Genomic DNA, 19,672 nt, shown 5'->3' on the forward strand with positions numbered 1-19,672 from the left:
CTGGTTCAGTTGGTAAACGTTGTCTGCTCTACCTTTGGGGTGGCGTGGTGGCTCAGTGGTTAGCACTGCTGCCTCACAGGGGCAGGGACCTGTGTTTGATTCCAGCGCTGGGTGACTGCCTGTGTGGAGCTTGCATGTTCTCCTTGTAGCTGTGTGGGTGTGCTCTGGTTTCCTCCCACAGTCCAAAGATCTGCAGGTTAGGTGGTTTGGCCATGGGGAATGCAGAGATATGGGGAAGTGGTAAGGATCTAGGATGCTCTTTGGAGGGTCAGTGTGGACAAAAGGCCTGCTTCCGTAATGGCGGGATTCTATACTTTACCAATAATCTGGAGTAATGTAATTTCAATGTTTTATTCACACTGTTTGTATTGCTCTGATTTCAGTTAAAATCATGTCCCTCTAAATGCAGCAGTGTTGCTTCTCTCAGTCTCCAATCCAGACGGTCCTGCTGCCATTAAGTTTACATCAGTTACACCACTGATACTTTAGATTAACTGCATATTCCACATTAATCACTCCATCAGCTGGTCCTTAAGGTGGTAATGCCAAAGGCAAGGAGAATTTGCATAGCATAACATTTCATTGGTTGACCAATTCTCACATTACTTCATACTATTTTCCAAAGAAACCAGAGAGGTTTCTGCTGTGAGGGTGGAGTGTGTGTAGTTGCAATGCCATTGACAGCGAATATCAGCCTTCAGTGTAATTAGACACGAACAGAAAATCTCACAGAGCAGCCACAGAATGACTGGGCTGAGGTAAGTTAAAAATGCTAAACTATTGCTGTAGGGGGTGTTCTTTTGAGGTTTGGACTGACTTTGCTGATATAACCTGGAGTCCTTGGTATTAACGCTGAGTTCCCAAAACTGGAGAAATTCGATTCCCTAATACCTTAACTTCAAATTACTTGCACATCCACAGTAAATAATTGGTGATAAACAAACCGATCAAAATAACTTTCATGTGATTATACAGAAGCTATTGTGTGATTTTAAATCACTCACATAGTCAGCAATTATTTAACAAACAAATGCAACTTCTCTGTGTAAACTGCCAAAGTAAAATCTCACCAGAACTCAATATTTGGGGGGACTGTGTTCAAGAAAAAAAATGAAGAATGCACCTGCTGGCTAATATCATTGGAAACTATAACAAGCAGGACCTTCCCATGTTCCCAACAAAGCTCAGGCACAGCGCCAGTTATTAAATCCAGCTACAGTCAGACAATTTGGTCTTTATTTTATTTTAATGTGGCACTAGACATCTCACATGACATTTCCAAATATGGAATTACATTCTGGGCTTACTCTGATTGCTTGAAATGACTTAACTGGAATGGAATTACTAAAGAATGAATAATAGCAGCATGCGCTATGATTGTGCGAGCTTCTCAAAATTGCATATGTAAGTGTACAACTTGTTTCCATACATGCTGCAAAAGGAACTGAGAAAAATGAAGACTGTAAGATGAAGTTTAATCTATTCCTACTTCTGTGTAATGATGTTTAACCATAGCCTTACTTTGTAATTCACAGATGCGTGATGACTTTACACAAGATGCCAGATAATCTGTTTATTACTGAATTACAGACAAACCTTTTGAGATACAGAAATTTTTGAAGCCTTCTATCTGAACTGTAACTTTCTGCAATGTTCTTCACTCATTTTACTCATTATTTCACAGTCTCTTAAATTCAAAGGTCTACGTTAGGCTGGAGAGCTTTATATCCAAACTCTTAGTCTCCCTGGAGCAAGCATCTGTGTCCCCAAAAAGTTCAAACATTTCAGATAGTTGATCTTTGTAGTGCAAAATTAGAATGAGATTTTTTTCCTTGTATTTCACAAATGATGTTATGACCATAATTCAGTTTAAATGAGGATTTTTGAGTCAAATTAACTTCAGCAAGATGGTCAGTGGAAGTCTAAGCAACACAAAATAAGTATTGCCAATTCCTGCTGCAACAAATATCTCTGAATTGGGATATCCACCACCCACACACAGTTCTGCCCAATTTATCATCACCTGCTACTTGCTTCCAACTTGAAAAGGCATATGATTTCAAATTTCAGACAATGATCCTTTTCTACATTAATGAACAATGAATGGATTACGGGGTCAAAAGTGTTTTCCGTAGTTGCTTGCCATCAAACGGCTCTGCGCTGTTTCACAAGCAGAAAAGCTGGAAATGAATGCAATCAAGATCACAGCAGCAGCTGGTTCTAAAAACTCCAACGGTGAGATTTAAAGTAGGGAAATTAATACTCCAGTTGTTCATTTTCTTTTGAGAGTGCATTGTGCGTTTTAGAACCCGACATAGTAACAGGTAACAAAACTGAAACTCTACTTCATGTTGTGGCACCCATTTTACTGAATTTATTTGAGAACTAGAAGGTGGCATAAATAGAAACATAATCAAATTCAATTCTTTAAAAAAAAACTTCATACAGTTTGAATGCCCTCTGCTGGCCAGCATGTAAACTGGGACACAACTGTTTTGGTATGCTGTCAGGCCCCGTGGCCAACAGTAGGGTCCATTGTCAGACAGCACAACCCTCCTCAATCTTGGCCCAATCCCAAACCCACTGACACTGTTCCAAATTCCAGGGGCAACCTCATTGTTTAACTGGAGCAGGCACCTTCCAGCTGCTGCTGCGTCTGTCTCCATTTGCCTGGCAGAATGTGGGACAGTCCAACTGGTACTCAATCAGAAAGCACGAGGCTGAGGAAACCTCTATGCATTGTAACAACTTACTGTGAGCAGAGGCCCCTCAGGAAGACCAATAGTGTCGCCAGGTGGGTGAGGTGATGAATGACAGTGTGAGGGGACCGGTGGGTGAGTGCACAAGGGGACCAGGCGGGTGAATTTATGAGAGAATTGATGTGCAAATGGCGAGGCAAGGGGGAGGCAAGTGTGTCCGTGTGAAAATGGGTCATAAGCCCAAGCCTGGGGAGGGGGAATACATGGGTGAACAGAATTGGGGTTGGCACAGGTTGGCTGCAGGATGGGAGGTAGACAGGGGGCATAGTGGAGTGAATGATAGCCCTAGACTTTCGTGGCTGTTGGTCAACATGAAGGAAGTTTACAGGCGTTAGACCTAAGATTTGGTTTGGATATTTTTATTTTGTCATTGTGTTTATTTCAACCTCTGCTTGTAAGCTGGGACGAGGAGCACAGCATTGTGATCTGATTTTCCAAAGTGCAGACGGGGAATGGAGCAGTAGGAAGCTTTGATAGTTGTGCAGCAAGGGTCAGGGATGTTCGGTTGATGTGCAGAAGATGTGTTGGTGATATTTCCATAACACCCTCTTGAAGTTGACCTGGTTGAAGTCATTGGTCATGATGAATAACGCCTCGAGGAATTTCATCTCCAGAGAGTTTGTAGCGGTGTAAATTTCATCCAGAGCATTCTTCACCTTCGCCTGGGGTGGAATGTAGACTGCTGTCAGGATGGCAGAGGTGAACTCATGCAGCAGGTAACAGGGGACGTCAGTTCAATGTAAGATATTCTAAGTCCGGGCAGCAATAACATGCTAAGGTCACTATGTCTGAGCACCAGAAGGTGCTGATTAGAAGCTAGACCCCACAGCCCCTTGCCTTACCCAAGGACGCTGTGTGATCCAAGCAAGGTATGGAGAAACCTTCAGCACAGTCATGTGTAGCAGGAGTGAACCATGTCTCTGTAAAACAGAGGACACAGCAGTTCTAAGTTCACCCATTTTGTTTTCAATGGCTTAGACATTTGCCAGGAGTATCCTGGGGAGGGATGCCTTGAAATCACATTGAAACAACATGAGGACCCAGCACAGAAAACTGTACAGTGTGGGTCTGAGGCAGCAGAAGAGCTTCTGTGGGACTGCTCCGAATCAGTGGATTGGTCCACATTCACGAATTCAGCAGCCAACCTAAATGAGTATGCCACCACCTTCACTGACTTCATTAGCAAGTGCCTAGGGAACTACGTGCCAAAAGAGTCAACCTGTATGTTCCCCAACCGGAAACCTTGGATGAACCGGGAAATCTGTTACCTACTGAAAACCAGGCATCCCATGTCCAAGTCAGGAACGCTAGATACAACCTCCGCAAGGCCATTAGCGATGCCAAGAGGCAATACCATACCAAGTTAGAGACTCAAACTAACTGTATGGAGACCCACTGTCTCTGGCAAGGCCTACACAATACAATGCAATACAAAATGAAGCAGAACAGAATAGCGGACAATAACACATCCCTTCCTGAAATGCTCTTTTTTTTATGCTCGGTTCAAGCAGAATGCTCGTGGAACAATGTCACCTGCCCGAACAGCCCTGGATGCACCTGCACCCTCAGTCACTGCCGCAGACTTTAGATCAGCCTTCTTGAAAGTGAACCCAAGGAAAGCAACTGGCCCAGATGGAGTCCCCAGCCATGCACTGAAATTCAGTGTGGACAGTTGGTGGGAGTATTTGTTAACATCTTTAACTTCTCCTTGCTACAATTTGAAATCCCCACCCGTTTCAAGAAGACCATCATCATCCCAGTACCAAAGAGAACAGGTGCCTCATGACTCCCACCCAGTGGCTCTGACCTCTGTAATTATGAAGTGCTTTGAGAGGCTAGTCATGGCTCACATCAACCCTAGCCTCCCAGCCTGCCATGATCCATTGCAATTTGCTCATCGGCACAACGAGTTTATAATGGATACAATTTGTCTCGCCCTACACTCATTCCTGAAGCATCTGGATAATAATGATACTTATGTCGAGCTTCTACTTACCGACTACAGCCCCAACATCAACATTGTAATCCCAACCAAACTAACTTCCAAACTCCGAGATTAAGGTCTTGGCTTCTCCCTCTGCAACTGGATCATTAGCTTCCTGCCCTACAAACCGGAATTAATTAAGATAGACAACAGTACCTCCTCCACCATAACACCAGCACCCCACCAGGATGCATACTCATCCCTGTGTACTCCCTGTACACTCATAACTGTGTGGCTAAATGTTGTCTGAACACCATCTACAAGTTCGTTGATGACACCACTGTTTTAGGGCAGATATCAAACAATGACGCGACAGAATACAGGAAGGAGATAGAATGCTTGATGTCACTGTGCAACAGTAACAATCTCTCCCTCAATGTCAGCAAAACTAAAAAGAGTTGATCATTGACCTCAAGAAGAGAGGAGGAGGACACACCCTACCTACAGCAATGGAGCTAAGGTAGAGGGAGATTACAATGTTAAGTTCCTGGGAGTGACGATAACCAACATTCTGTCCTGCAATACCCTGATATGCCGCTCAAGAAGGCACAACAATGCCTCTTTTTCCTCAGGAGACTAAGAAAATTCAGCATGTCCACAAGGACCTTCATCAACATTTACAGATGCACCACAGAAAGCATTAATTCTGGGTGCATTATAACTTGGTACAGCAACTGCTCTGCCCAGGATTGTAAGAAACTACATAAAGTTGTGAACACAGGCTAAAATATCATGCAAGCCAACCTCCCAGCCATGAAGTCCATCTACAGTTCTCAATGCTACAGAAAACCAGCCAACAAAGACCCCTACCAACACCATTATAATCTCTTCCAACATCTTCCTTCAGGCAGAAGATACAAAAGTTTAAACACACGCAACAACAAATTCAAGAACAGCTTCTTCCCTGCTGTTATTAGACTGCTGAATGGACCTCTCAAATTGAATGCTGATCATGCTTTTGTATACGTCCTGAGCAACTGTAACTTTGTATGCCTCACTCTGTTCACCCTACTTTTCACTGTAATTAGATACATGTGACAATAATAAATAAGTCAATTTCATCTGAAGTTCTTAATACATGTGCCATGTTTGCTCCTCATTTACAACATCCACTGCAATTGAGGCTGAAGAAGACCTGGAAGGAAACAGTGCCTTCTCGGCATATTCAACTATGTCACCAGGAAATGAACACCACCATTAATGAAATAAGGAAAGAAGGTATATTTACCATTGCAGCCCACTTCTACCTTCTCCTCAAAATACACAAGCAGGACAGCCGAGGCAGACCTATTGTTTCTGCCCCATGGAACTTATTCCTTCATACCTTGACTCAATATTTTCCCCCCTTGTCCAATCCTTCCCCACTTACATCCATGATCTTTCTGACGCTTGATGTCGGATTTCAAAATTTCTAGTTTGTGGACACCGGCTGCCTCGTCTTTACCATGTATATACAACCCCTTTACACATCCATCTCCCATCAGGATGGTCTCAGCGCACTGGGCTTCCTCCTGAACAAAAATGGCCTGAACCATGCCCCATCAACCACCATCCTCCTCCGCCTGGCTGAGCTCAACATCACTTTGAGCAACTTCTCCTTTAACTCCTCCCACTTTCTTCAGGTTAAAGGTGTGGTCATGGGTACCCACAAGGGTCCCAGTTATTCCTGTCTCTTTGTGAAATACATGGAACAAACCTCTTTTCAATTCTACTCAAGTCCCCACCCACAATTCTTTCTCCAGAGTATGGATGACCATCACTGGTACTGCTTCCCTATCTCATCCGGAATTGGAAAAATTGATCAACTTCACTTCCAATTTCCACCCTACTTTCACCTTCACCTGGTCCATCTCTTCCCTTCCCTTCTTCAATATCTGCTTCCATTTCTGGGCATAGGCTGGCCACAAATATCTACTACAAACCCACCAACTCCCAGAGTTACATGGACTATACAGTACACCCTCACACCCTGCTTTCTATAAAGATTCCACCCCTATCTCCCAGTTTCTCCAACCCATTGTTCTGATGATGCCATCTTCTGCTGGGTGGCCTCAGAAAGGAACCCTTTTTTTTAAACCACCCCCATGGTTGACAGGGCCCTCAGCCACTTCCAGCACATCTTCTGAACTCTGGCCTCACCTTTTCTTCCCTCCCACAGCAATGACAGGATTCTCAAGGTCCTGGTCCTCACTTACCATCCCACTAGCTTCTGCAGATTCTGCATCCAAAGGAATATAAGCTATTGCTGCAGTCACCTCCAATGGAATTCCCTCACCAGACACATACTCCATTCCCCTCCTTTGTCAGCATGTCCCTTCGGGACACTGTGGTCCACTCCTCCTCCAGTCCTAACAACTCTCCACATATCCAAAGCACCTTCCCTTGCAATCACAGAAGGTGTAACACCTACCTGTTTGCCTCCTCCTTTCTCACTAACCAAGGCCTCAGACTCACCTTCCAGGTGAAGCAGTTCGTTCAATCTTAGTCTATTGTATTTGCTGCTCACAGTGTGGTTCCCTCCACCCTGGGAAAATGAAACACAGGCTGGGTAACTGCTTTACAGAATACCTACGTTTCGTCTGTCAACATGATCCCAAGTTTCCAGTTGCCTGTTACTTCACACATCACCATGTTCCCATGCCAACATTTCTGTCACAGGTCTGCTGCAGTGTTCCAGTAAGCCTCAGCACAACCTCAAAGAACAGACTTTCATCTTTCTCTCAGGCACCCTGCAGCCTCCTGGACTCATCATAGATTCAATAACTTTCAAGCCTGATCATGTCCTTCCATGTTTTTTTAACCACTCCACACCCAGTCCGGTTATAACATGGGTTGTTTTCAGCACAGCTCTCATCATCACTTATTCAGATTCTCTTCTAACCTGGCTTACAGTTGTGTCTATCCCTTTCATATCTCTCTTTCTCTGAGCTCTGTCTCAACCTATCCACTCACTCGGCACTCCCCCCGCGCCCCCACCCTGCCTGATCTTCAGCATAAATACCAATTTTTCCTTGCTGCTAACAATTCTCATGAAAAGTCACTGGACTCGAAAAATTAACTCTGCTTTCAGATCTCCAGCACCTTCATTTTTTTATGAATCATTATGGCATCCAGAGCCAGTATGAAATTTTAATATAAAAGGATGCTTCAAACATAATGATACATACACATTTTCTGGACAATTGCTTGGTTTCTCCAGTCTCCCTCCTGTTCGAACAAAGTGCAACACCTCTAGGTTGGTACGAGCTGGGTACGGCTGATGCCCCAATGTCATTACTTCCCACATTAAGATACCGAATGACCTGGAAAAAAAACATGTAGGAATAAATAAGCCGCTGTAAATGTTAGTCTGGTCATTTGTTGGAGTTAATTTCCTTTGCTACCAGAGTAAAGCAAATCCTTAATACTGTCAAACTTTATGCCTGGTTAAGGAATAAATCATTATTTTATCTAAAAGGCAGGCAATTGTTAACAGACTAGGATTTCCTCTCTCCTTCTTTCCCCTGGATATATCTCTAATTTTTCTACATCGTCTAACTTCAGAAAACAAGAAACAAAGGTTAACCATTTGAATGTAAGGAGTTTTCCCACCTTGCTAAAATGTTGCACACAATCCATCCAAAATGCATGCACATAACTGGCTTAAAGCAATGTCAGTGTATATTTTTTTTAAAATCCCATAATGCACCATCTCATGATCCTCATTTCCAAACTTCTGCCTCATCATTCATTTCAGCTCAACTTGAATCTGTAATTGCTGCTGTATCAAATAGTTCCCATGTTTCATGAAATGAGATTGGGGTGAGGGGGAAGGGGAAGAAAAAAACAGAATGAATTCAAAACTTTTAGAAACCAATAGTGCACTCTATTGTGTGACCTCCAAGCTTGATGCTGACCCATGAATGGGACTTTTATTGAGCAGAAGCATACACCTTACTAACACCAAAACTTCACTTGACTGAACACCTCTGGATGAAAAACAGATTACCAAGAAAAAAAGAAGTTAGTCAATGTTAAGATACTTAAACACAGACCTTCAGCTTTGATTTTGATTGGTTTAAATGTTCCTTGATGTATTGCATTTTGTTTCTACCCATAAAATGAGTCAAAGAACATACTTTAGCTCTACAATTAAATGTTTATTTTTTGGGTCACTTTCTTCAAGTGATTTAATTGCCCCCACTTTAGGTCATCCTTCCTGTACACCATTACTAAATGACAACAGTAGACAGCTGGCCTGTTAATACATGACCAGCTGTTGAATGGTTTACAGTAGCCATCTGACTATTTCCCTTTCCCCACCCCCGCATCCTATGAGCAAAATCCTTAACCCAATCCCCAGTGGCCAAGCTCAGACCAGAAGTCTGAGAGTGGAAATTGCCAGTGTTGTACTTATCACTTTGAAAACAGAACTTTCAAATTTGCAACATATATTTCCTCTACTCGCTTTTTTTTGATAATTTAGCATCAGTGGGAGATACCTTACAGCAACCCTGCCTGTGAGCCAGAGGCTCTGCATTCAAGGCCCATGCCAGGATTTGATGGTCACAGGAGGAGGTGTGTTCAGAATGTGACCAACGAGATTGGTTATCAGCTTGTAAATTCTTCCAGTATTCCTGATGGCAGGAACTAAGGATGGAAGACTTTCTGGGCCTGCCAACTGGTTGATGGCAACAGCAAACCAAGCATGATCCTGGGCCAATTCACTGGATGTCCATGGTCACTAATACCCTCTTAGTACTTGGTATCAAAAAAGGAGTATGATGAAATATGTACAACACATGTTAATATTTTGTACATATGTTGTACATATTTTATCATACTTCTTTTTTGATTGTTTACAAAATAGAGGTAAATGGATATAGGTTAGCATTGTGGAGGACATTTCTTTAGATCAAGCATTATTTCTGAAACAGTCTACCTAAGGGCATCAGTACCAAGACGACACATGACTTCAATCAAGTGCAAGATTGACTCTTGTTGTGTAAATGGAATAAAAAGTCAATGCTTTTAAGTTTATGACATGTAGCATAAGCAGACCAATTTTGTTTTGACTTCGTTTTAGAAGAAAACAAGAGAGTTTACTTCAAAAGAGAAAGAAGATTTCCTCTTAGCAGAAGTTTTACAGTTCAGTGGAAGGAAGGCAGTAGCAATGCTTTTTCTTTAGTATGTGAAGCTTCTAAGCCAGAAGCACTTGGGATAAAATCTGCCAATTGGTAGAATTGAGCAAGTTTAGGTCATCACAATTGTGAAAGGTTAATTACCAGTGACTTAAAAGAAAATTGTTTGTGTAATGTAAGAGAAAGAAATTGGCAGGAGCGAGTAAAGGAGAACGTAAGTGTTGAGAGAGGACTGTAGTTTCTCTAGGCTTGAGTATATGTAAAGATAGTTACGAACATTGCTGAACCAAAGGGAAACTTTAATTTGCTGTTTAAGTCAAGATATTTCTGAACTGTCTTTAGGACTTATATTGCTTGTTAGTGTAGGTATGTGGCTGTAAAAAATGATTTTTCCTCCTTTGTGTAATAAGGTTACATTCTGCTGTTAGATGAACATTGGCAGCCCCTTGTGAATATTTTTCAGTGAGGACTACCAGACTAGTCAAAAAGAAATTATATCCTCTATCAAGCCAGCCTTCATGCTCGGCTCTGACATGTCCAATATCCCATCAGCTATGATAATCAAGGATTATAACAAGTGTCAATGGGCTCAAGGTGACTTGGTCCACACATTGGTCACGACACTACATCAGGCACCTTAAGGCAATTGGATTATAACAACATCAGTTATCTTCTTGTCGCATGCTGTGTGTGTCATTAGCCAGTATTCAGCATTGTTTTTCAGCAGTCAGTTTCACTGACAACATTGGTCCAATTTTACTAGTATTCTCCAATGGCACTAATTTCAGTGACCAAAACAACATATTGCTGGTCAATTAAGTATTGTCCCATTGAAACCAACAAATATCAATTTTCAAATCTCTTGTTTTATATCCAAGCAGTCAATTTTCCATCTATTTCCTATCAATCATTAATGAGGATTTTGTTTTCCTTTGACCAGAGCCAATGTACAATTGGACTTTACTAGCCACACTTCTAATGGGAGTGGACAGATTGGGGAAGAGTGGGCAAGAGAAGTTTCATCCTCATTTCAGAGACCAAGTCAATATATGTCTGCAGTTATTGGCACAGTGTACATAAAAGTTTACTGGAAAGAATGATTCAAAATATTCCAACAGTTGTTACACCAAATCACTTCCCCCAGTAGCAGAGAACAAAAATCAAAACACAACTGGGGAGATTGTTGGTTCAGGCCTAAAAAGAATGAAATATCAAAATTGGATTAGTCCAAGGTAACTGGCAGGAGGTTCAAATCCACTTCAGACTTTAGATTTAATTTAAAATTATCCCAGCAGGCTCCAGATGTCAAACTGGGATGGAAAGTCACAATAAAAGTCAGAGACTAATGGTTCTGCAGCACCACCCACAGGAGTTTGATAGAAATGCAGTCATGTACAAATAAATTAACTACATTAGCAAATGTGAGATTACATTGCTTTCCAAAATTTATGCTAATTGTCATGAAACCTGAGGTCGTTACACAAATTAGATAGAACAATGGTGTATGCAACAATTTACCTTTTAGCAATAAGTATTAACAATGGATACAAAATTATAAGGTAAACATTTTTTGGTGTGTACTTCAGATAGATTTATTTTAAAGCTAGCTAGACTATAGTCATATGGCAGTAGAAATGATTTTTGCACATTCCAATGTACCACCATTGAACACTGTACTGCAAGTGGATAGCTATAAATATTTAATTGGCTGAGCACCATCTTATTTCAACGGTGACACTTTCAACTCCTAGCCAGAAATTAGAGAGTTCATCTTCCACTTTCACCTAAAATCTAGAACAATTCTTTGATACAGTACCAAAACAGTGCTTCGTTAGTGGAGCTGACATTCCTAATGCCTGACGTCCTTGGGAAATTACAAAATGTTTTACGATCAAGAATTGTCGTCACTTGTTGCAACTCTGTAAATATAACTAATTTGTGCACAGCAAGATTCTACAATCTGCACTGAGGTAAAAATTAGATAAACTAGTCTGAAATTTCTGTGTGATGGCACCAATTTCTTTTGGCATAGACAGCACAAGAGCACACATCATTTTCAGTGGAATTTACATTTTGTGCAAAACAAGGTTCTGTGATAAATTATGCTTAATTTACAGTGTACTAGAAGCAGGATCACTCAAAATTACTCATAACCTTATGAGGTAAAATAATCAGCATAGGGAGTTTCCGCTAATTGTGTCCATTTACAGGACTTCACAGACTTTGCAAGTCAAGCTTAATCTCTTCAGTGCAAGTATACTAATAGGTACATTGAGGGGATTTGAATGAATTTCTAAAAAATTAAGGAACTAACTGTAATACCTCATTGAACCAGAAAGTGTTTTTTCTTATCATTTTCAATAACTTAAAATTGGCTACTTACAGGCACTCTGATAAAAATCCTTGCACTTTGTGATAAATCGATTTCCACCCATACCAATAACATTCTACCAAGCAACTTTTATTAAATATATCAAGGAATGTTTTAAAATGTGATTTTATTTACAAGTTATGTTTTAAAATACTGGCTGATTGCACGTGCAGAACAGATTTTATGTCTGGCAACATGAGAATGTGTTTGAGTGGGAACTTATGGTCGGGGGAATATACCTCAAATTTGTTGCAATTCACATGGAATCAACAAGTGCACTCACAGTGGTGTGTGTCATAACATGTCTGAACAGGTTGATTCAAAGTGGAATGTCAATCCCCTTGGATTTTAATCATACTCTTCAAAGTAGCATCATAGGATCTTTTGCCCTTACATGTTGGGTTTGAGCAGAGCTTCTTATATGGAAGACACCACCACCAGCCTGGATGTTGTGCTCCAGTCATTGATGTGGGACTGAAACAACAACCACCTGACTGAGGTTAACAAAGCCACAACTGAAAAGGTAGTGATTTTTTTAAAAACACAATGTGGATCCATCTAATCAAGTGGCTGATGGTCAAAGTTCCACAAGCTATCTTCAGACATTCTTTCCTCAAACGCTCTGATACCTCCTCCTATCTCCCCCTGGACCATGACTCCACCATGGCACATCAGGTCATTGTATCAACTACAGTAACATTTCATCTGGTGCTTCCCGCCCCCCCCCCCCCCCCCCCCACTCCCCCACTCCGCCATGGCCTCTAAGCTGATAGGCCCCCAGCCTCGCACAGCTCACTTCTACCTCCTTCTGAAAATCCATGAACAGGCCTGCCTGGGCAGACCCATTGTTTCAGCCTGCTCCTGCCTCACAGAACTCATCACTTCTTATCTTGACTTGGTCTTTTCTCCCCTGGTCCAGAACCTGCCCACAGAAATGCATGATTCCTCTGAAGCTTGACACCAGTTTTGAAATTTCCAGTTTGCAGGCTCCAGCCGCCTTCTCTTTACCATGGACATTCAATCCCTCTACACTTCCATCCCCCACCATGGTAGTGTCAGGGCTCTCCACTTCTCCCTAGACCAAAGGCCTGAACCACCCCACCCACACCCACACCCCCACTGCCCCTGCCCCCCATCACCACCACCCTCCTCCACCCGGCCGAGCTCGTCCTCACCCCCAACAACTTCTCTTTGAACTCCTCTCATTTTCTTCCCATTACGGGGTGACCGTGGGTATGCACATGGGCTTCAGTTATGCCTGCCTCTTCGTGGGGGTATGTGGAACATGCCTTGTTCCAGTCTTATTCCAGCCCCCCACCCACAATTCTTTCTCCAATATATCAATGATATCATTGGTGCTGCTTCCCTCTCTTAATTGGAAATGGAAAAGTTCATCAATTTCACTTCCAATCTCCACCCTGACCTTATTTTCACCTGGTCTATCTCTGATTCCTCCCTTCCCTTCCTCAACATCTACGCTTCCATTTCTGGGGATAGACTGACCACTAATATCCATTATAAACTCACTGACTCCTAGAGCTACTTGGACTATATATCCTTGCAGCCTGTTGCCTGTAAAAATTCCATTCCATTCTCCCAGTTCCTCCATCTCAGTCACATCTGTTTCGATGAGGCTAACTTCAACAAGGGAACCTCTAAAATGGCCACCTTCCTCACCTAAGGGTTCCCCAGCACCAGTGTCAAAGGGCCCCCAGCTGGGTGCAACCCATGTCCTGCACTTCCACCTTCATTCCTCCTCTCTTCCTTCCCGCAACAACAATAGGGTTCCCCTTGTCCTTATCTATCATTCCACAAGCATCCACATCCAGAAGATCATCAGCAGTTATTTCCGCCACCTCCAGCGAGATGCCACCACTAGACACATATTCCCCTCCCCTCCCTTGTCTACATTTCGCAGAGATCGTTCCCTCTGGGTCACCCTGGTCCACTCTTCATTCACTCCCAACACCCCCCACAACCCCATGGCAACTTCCCAACTGGCAAAGGTATAACACTTGCTCATTTACCTCCTCCCTTCTCAGTATCAAAAGGCCCAAACATACCTTCCAGCTGAAGCAGTTCTTTGCCTACACTTCTCACAATCTAGTCTACTGCATTCATTGCTCACAGTGTGGTCTCTACATTGGGGAAATGAGGCATAGACTGGGTGCTCACTTTGCAGAACACCTACATTCTGTCCGCAAAGATGACCCTGAGCTTCCAGTTGTCTGCCACTCTAGCACACCATCCTGTTCCCTGGCCAACACCTGCCTCAGGCTTGCTGCTGTGCTCCAGCGAAGCTCAGCACAAGCTGGAAAAACAATAACTTCATTTTTCACTTGGGGACTCTGTAGCCCTCTGGACTCAATATCTTTTGTTCAATAAACTTAGGGCCTGAACTCTACCATGTCCTAGCCCCGTACCACACTCACCAAGCCTTATTAAGACATGATCTGCCATTACACACAACCTATTGTTAGCCACTAACAGTCCTCATTAACAGCTATTCACCCTTGCAGCCAGTTCATTATCAACTCCTTTGTCTGTCCAACTGCATTTCTCTCTCTTTGGGCTATATCCCCACCAATCATTCCCTCTCTCCTGCTCTATGTCCGTCCCCCCTCTCTATCTTCTGAACACAAACTGACATTTTCCTAGCTACCATCAGTTCTGAGGAAGGGTCACTGGACCTGCAACATTCACTTTGATTTCTCCTCACAGATGCTGCCAGACCTGCTGAACTTTTGCAGCAATTTCTGTTTTTGTTTCTGATTTACAGCACCTGCAGTTCTTTCTGTTTTTACCACATATCAATCATGCTTTGCCAATCATGGATGAATTTGGCAGACACAATCGAGCACTACAAATACATTATAATTGAATCATTAGTATGAAATATTGACTTACCAAACATCAGACTGATTTGTGAACATGCCATCAATTAAGCTCTCAGGTGCCATCCATCTGACAGGAAGTAGTCCTTCTCCTTCCTTTCGATAGTAATCATTCTTGTAGATGTCTCTTGCAAGACCAAAGTCTCCAATTTTCACTTTGCGATTTGTGGAGTTGTATTCCTTTATGGAAACTAAACAGTTTCTAGCAGCAAGATCCCTTAAAATAACAAACTAGTGGCTAATCAACAAAACACACTGCTAAAACATATCAACATGTAAAATCCCCCTGAACTATGTTTGTTTTAGTCAAAACATGTTCTGTCAATAAGCTACTAATGACCCTGTCAAATGTCATATTTAGAGTAGCAAAGCTGGCAAAACCTAATTAAATCTCTAAAGGGCATCTCTAACCAATAAAGACAGCAGAACGTAAGTGCATTTTTTTTCTAGTACAGGAGAGTGATAGCAGGTGGATCATAATTAGAAACAGGCAGTTAGCTCAGATTTGTATTTTTGGGAGTAAATAAAGGTGCCATCCTGCCTGATTTGGGGGTGGGGGTGCTGTTGAAAATTGACCCCACCATATTTTAATTTGTTTCTGATTCTTTCTCAACCACTGTTCATTCCAGAAAAAACTCTTGTAGCTCAATGACTGAATTATTTTCATTTGGTGATCTAAGCAATGTGCTGGAGAAATCTGCAGACTTCCCAGACTCTGTAATCTATGTAATTATCATTGTCAGAACATGAGTACCATTTCTTTTCTGCTGCTTTAAAAAAAAAGCAACTCCACAGTAACAGGAGCCACACCAGTGCTACAGCTTTTACTGATTATCTTTTTCAACTCAATCTTTGCTTCCTAATTTATAATCGCCACAATCAGCTGCAAATAAATTGGATATCAGCAGTGATTCTTTCCATTTCAAAATTATCCATCAATTCAAACAAAAGCTCACTCCAGAACTACATACAAACATTATTTAAGAGCATCAGGTAGCCATTCAGTCCTTGGCTCCTCCTCTCTTATTTGTTCCTAGGTATAGAATGTCTAGAGGGGGATTTTGTGGTGCAGTTTTCATCCTCCTACCTCTGAGCCAAGAGGCCCAGGTTCAATGCCCACCTGCTCCAGAGATGTGCAATAGCATTCTTGAACATGTTGATTAGAAAAGGTCCAGAAGGCATATGATAAAGCTAATAAAAGAGGCATTATACAAAGGAGGGGGTCAAAGGAGGGATGGGACTGATTAGGGGCCAAAAAGGAGAATTGTACATTTGGAAATTTGAAGCAGGGGGTCTTGGCTAAGATATTCAATATCTTGCATTTGTCTTTACCAAGGAAGCAGAAGCTACCAAGGTCTTAGTGACAGGAGGGTGTAAAGTTGACAAGGAGGAGACTTTAGATAGACCCCTGATCTTAAAGTTGACAAGACACTGGGACCACCAGATGAAGATGCGAAAGATATTGAATGAAGGGAGGGTGGGAATTTCCAAAAGTTGAAAAGGACGTTGAGAAGTTCAGAAGAGCTTTACCAGAATGTTGCCTGGAATGGAGGGTTTGAGTTGTAAGGAGAGGCTGGATAGGCTTACAATTGTTTCACTGGATCATAGGAGGTGGAGAAGTTTATAAAATCATGAAGGGTATAGATAAGGTGAATGGCAAGGATCTTTTCCCGAGCTGGGGGTTTTCAAGACGAGGGAGCATATTTTTAAGATGAAAGGAGAAAGATTTAAAAAAGATATGAGGGGCAATTTTATTTTTAAACATCGAGTAGCTTGTGTGTGGAATGAACTTCCAGAGGAAGTGATGGATGTGGGTACAGTTACAACATTTAAAAGACATTTGGATAAGGACATAAATAGGAACAGCTTGGAGGGATGCAGACCAAGCACAGGCAGGTTAGATTAGTTAAGTTTAGAATTATGATCAGCATGGATTGGTTGCCCTGAAAGGTCTGTTTTCATGCTGTATGACAAACTTGTTGGAGTGGGCAGCTGAAGGTTTTTAGAGGAGAAATGTGAGGTGAATAGCTTTTAGAGGAAAGATCATTGAGACACAGTTTAAGCTAAAGGGCACTATACTAAAAGGTTTGCAGGAGCAGAGGGATCTGGGCTTAATATACTCAAGTCATCTAGGTAATCCTAGATGGAGGACAGGAAAAATTTCTGGCTGTAACAGCTGCTCCTTTATTGAGGTATTTTAGGTGTTGGAGGTGATTTCCTCGAATTCCACGAGCAGCAATTACTGTTTCATATGCTGTTGCATTGTTTTGGAACTTTGGAAAAAAAAAATAGTCAAAACAACAGCAGTTTTAAAAGGGAGAAGAACAGACAAAGGAAGCACATGGTGAGGTCTGTGCAGGAGAGAGAGAGAAAGAAAGAAATAGACATTGTTTTTGTTGTTTGAATTCATGTATCGCTGGACATCGGAATGCATCTGGGAAAATTAACAAACAGTGAAATTCACAACTAATCTTGGAGGAACTGTTGGGCGACATTCGCAGCACAGAATCAGATAAGTTCATTATTGTTTTAAGTGTGGCCTACAAAAAGTCTGCAGTAGTGAGTAGAATGGGTTCTTTCTTGATTATAAGCTTTTGGAGATATGTCTCTTGATTAAACTTAAAATATAAGCCATAACTATTAATTTAACCTGCGGCCGTGTTTGTAGAGGAATAAGACGGTGTTATTTTCTGGGTCTGTAGATTGTGAAGGAGCAAAAATGGCCTTTAGTAGAGTGATATGCACTTTTTGTCAGGTGTGGGAGTTTAAAGAGAGTTTAAGGATTACTGTGGATTATATCTGCCATAAATGCTGTTGGTTGCAAGTCTTATCAGATCAAATGGATCGGTTGTAGAGACAGTTAAAAGCAATGAGGAATTTGCAGCAGCAACAGTATGTGATGGATGGCAGTTATAGGAAGGGGGGAAAGTCTCAGATACAGTCAGATAGATGGTTAACTCCAGGAAAAGTAAGAGAGGTAGGCAGCTAGTGCAGGAGTCTTTTGTGGATATACCCATTTCAAATAGGTATGCTGTTTGGAAAATGTAGGGGGTGATGGATTCTCAGGGAAACGTAGCATGAACAGCCATCTTTCTGGTATTGAGACTGGTTCTAATGCAACAAGGAGTACGTTGGGTTCCAAGAGATCAACTGTGTTAGGAGATTCTGTAGTCCGAGGTACAGGTAGATGTTTCTGTGGCTAGCGGCGAAAAAGCAGAATGGTGTATTGCTTCCCTAATGCCAGGATCAAGGATGCCTCAGAGAGGGTGCAGAATGTTCTCACGGGGGAGAGGGGCCAGCAGGAGGTCATTGTCCACATTGGAACCAATGACATAGGAAGGGAAAAGGTTGAGATTCTGAAGGGAGATTACAGAGAGTTAGGCAGGAATTTATAAAGGAGGTCCTTGAGAGTAGTAATAATTGGATTACTCCCGGTGCTACGAGCTAGTGAGGGCAGGAATAGGAGAATAGAGCAGATGAATGTATGGCTGAGGAGCTGGTGTACGGGAGAAGGATTCACATTTTTGAATCATTGGAATCTCTTTTGGGCTAGAAGTGACCGATACAAGAAGGACAGATTACATCTAAATTGGAAGGGGACTAATATACTGGCAAGGAAATTGGCTAGAGCTGCTTGGGACAATTTAAACTAGTAAGGTGGGGGTGGGACCCCAGGAGATAATGCGGAAAGAAATCAACCTGAGACTGGTACAGTTGAGAACAGAAGGGAATCAAACAGTCAGGGCAAGCAGGGACAAGGTAGGACTAATAAATTAAACTACATTTAATTCAATGCAAGGGGCCTAACGGGAAAGGCAGATGAACTCAGGGCATGGTTAGGAACATGGGACTGGGATATCATAGCAATTACAGAAACATGGCTCAGGGATGGGCAGGACTGGCAGCTTAATGTTCCAGGATACAAATGCTACAGGAAGGATAGAAAGGGAGGCAAGAGAGGAGGTGGAGTGGCATTTTTGATAAGGGATAGCATTACAGCTGTGCTGAGGGACGATATTCCTGGAAATACATCCAGGGAAGTTATTTGGGTGGAACTGAGAAATAAGAAAGGGATGATCACCTTATTGGGATTGTATTATAGACCCCCTAATAGTCAGAGGGAAAATGAGAAACAAACTTGTAAGGAGATCTCAGCTATCTGTAAGAAAAATAGGGTGGTTATGGTAGGGGATTTTAACTTTCCAAACACAGACTGGAACTGCCATAGTGTTAAGGATTTAGATGGGGAGGAATTTGTTAAGTGTGTACAAGAAAATCTTCTGATTCAGTACCTACGAGAGACAGTGCAAAACTTGACCTACTCTTGGGAAATAAGGCAGGGCAGGAGACTGAGGTATCAGTGGGAGGACACTTTGGGGCCAGCAACCATAAATCTATTAGTTTTAAAATAGTGATGGAAATGGATAGACCAGATCTAAAAGTTGAAGTTCTAATTTGGACAAAGGCCAATTTTGACGGTATTAGGCAAGTACTTTTGAAAGCTGATTGGGGTAGATATTCACAGGTAAAGGAATGGCTGAAAA

At 42.1% G+C, this 19,672-nt stretch overlaps 1 protein-coding gene and 1 long non-coding RNA gene across 2 annotated transcripts in view; one reads left to right on the top strand and one right to left on the bottom strand.

Moving 5' to 3' along the window:
• The window catches only part of ros1 (c-ros oncogene 1, receptor tyrosine kinase), a 235,291-nt gene that overhangs the window by 72,187 nt on the left and 143,432 nt on the right, over nucleotides 1-19,672 (bottom strand). Inside the window, exons 41-42 of the mRNA XM_087992610.1 lie at nucleotides 15,142-15,345; nucleotides 7,911-8,045 (exon numbers count right to left, since the gene is read on the bottom strand). Of these exons, the coding sequence (XP_087848736.1) occupies nucleotides 7,911-8,045; nucleotides 15,142-15,345 (339 nt within the window). The remainder of the gene's footprint in view (nucleotides 1-7,910; nucleotides 8,046-15,141; nucleotides 15,346-19,672) is intronic.
• On the top strand, nucleotides 683-5,810 carry LOC122555311 (uncharacterized). Its single transcript, XR_006313228.2, has 3 exons — nucleotides 683-758; nucleotides 1,536-2,235; nucleotides 4,271-5,810. It is a non-coding gene; the product is annotated as an uncharacterized LOC122555311 (long non-coding RNA).

Source organism: Chiloscyllium plagiosum, unplaced genomic scaffold (genome assembly GCF_037043375.1).
Source record: "Chiloscyllium plagiosum isolate Xiang-an unplaced genomic scaffold, Cpla_swu_hap1 HiC_scaffold_12, whole genome shotgun sequence".
NCBI classification, from domain to species: Eukaryota; Metazoa; Chordata; class Chondrichthyes; order Orectolobiformes; family Hemiscylliidae; genus Chiloscyllium; species Chiloscyllium plagiosum.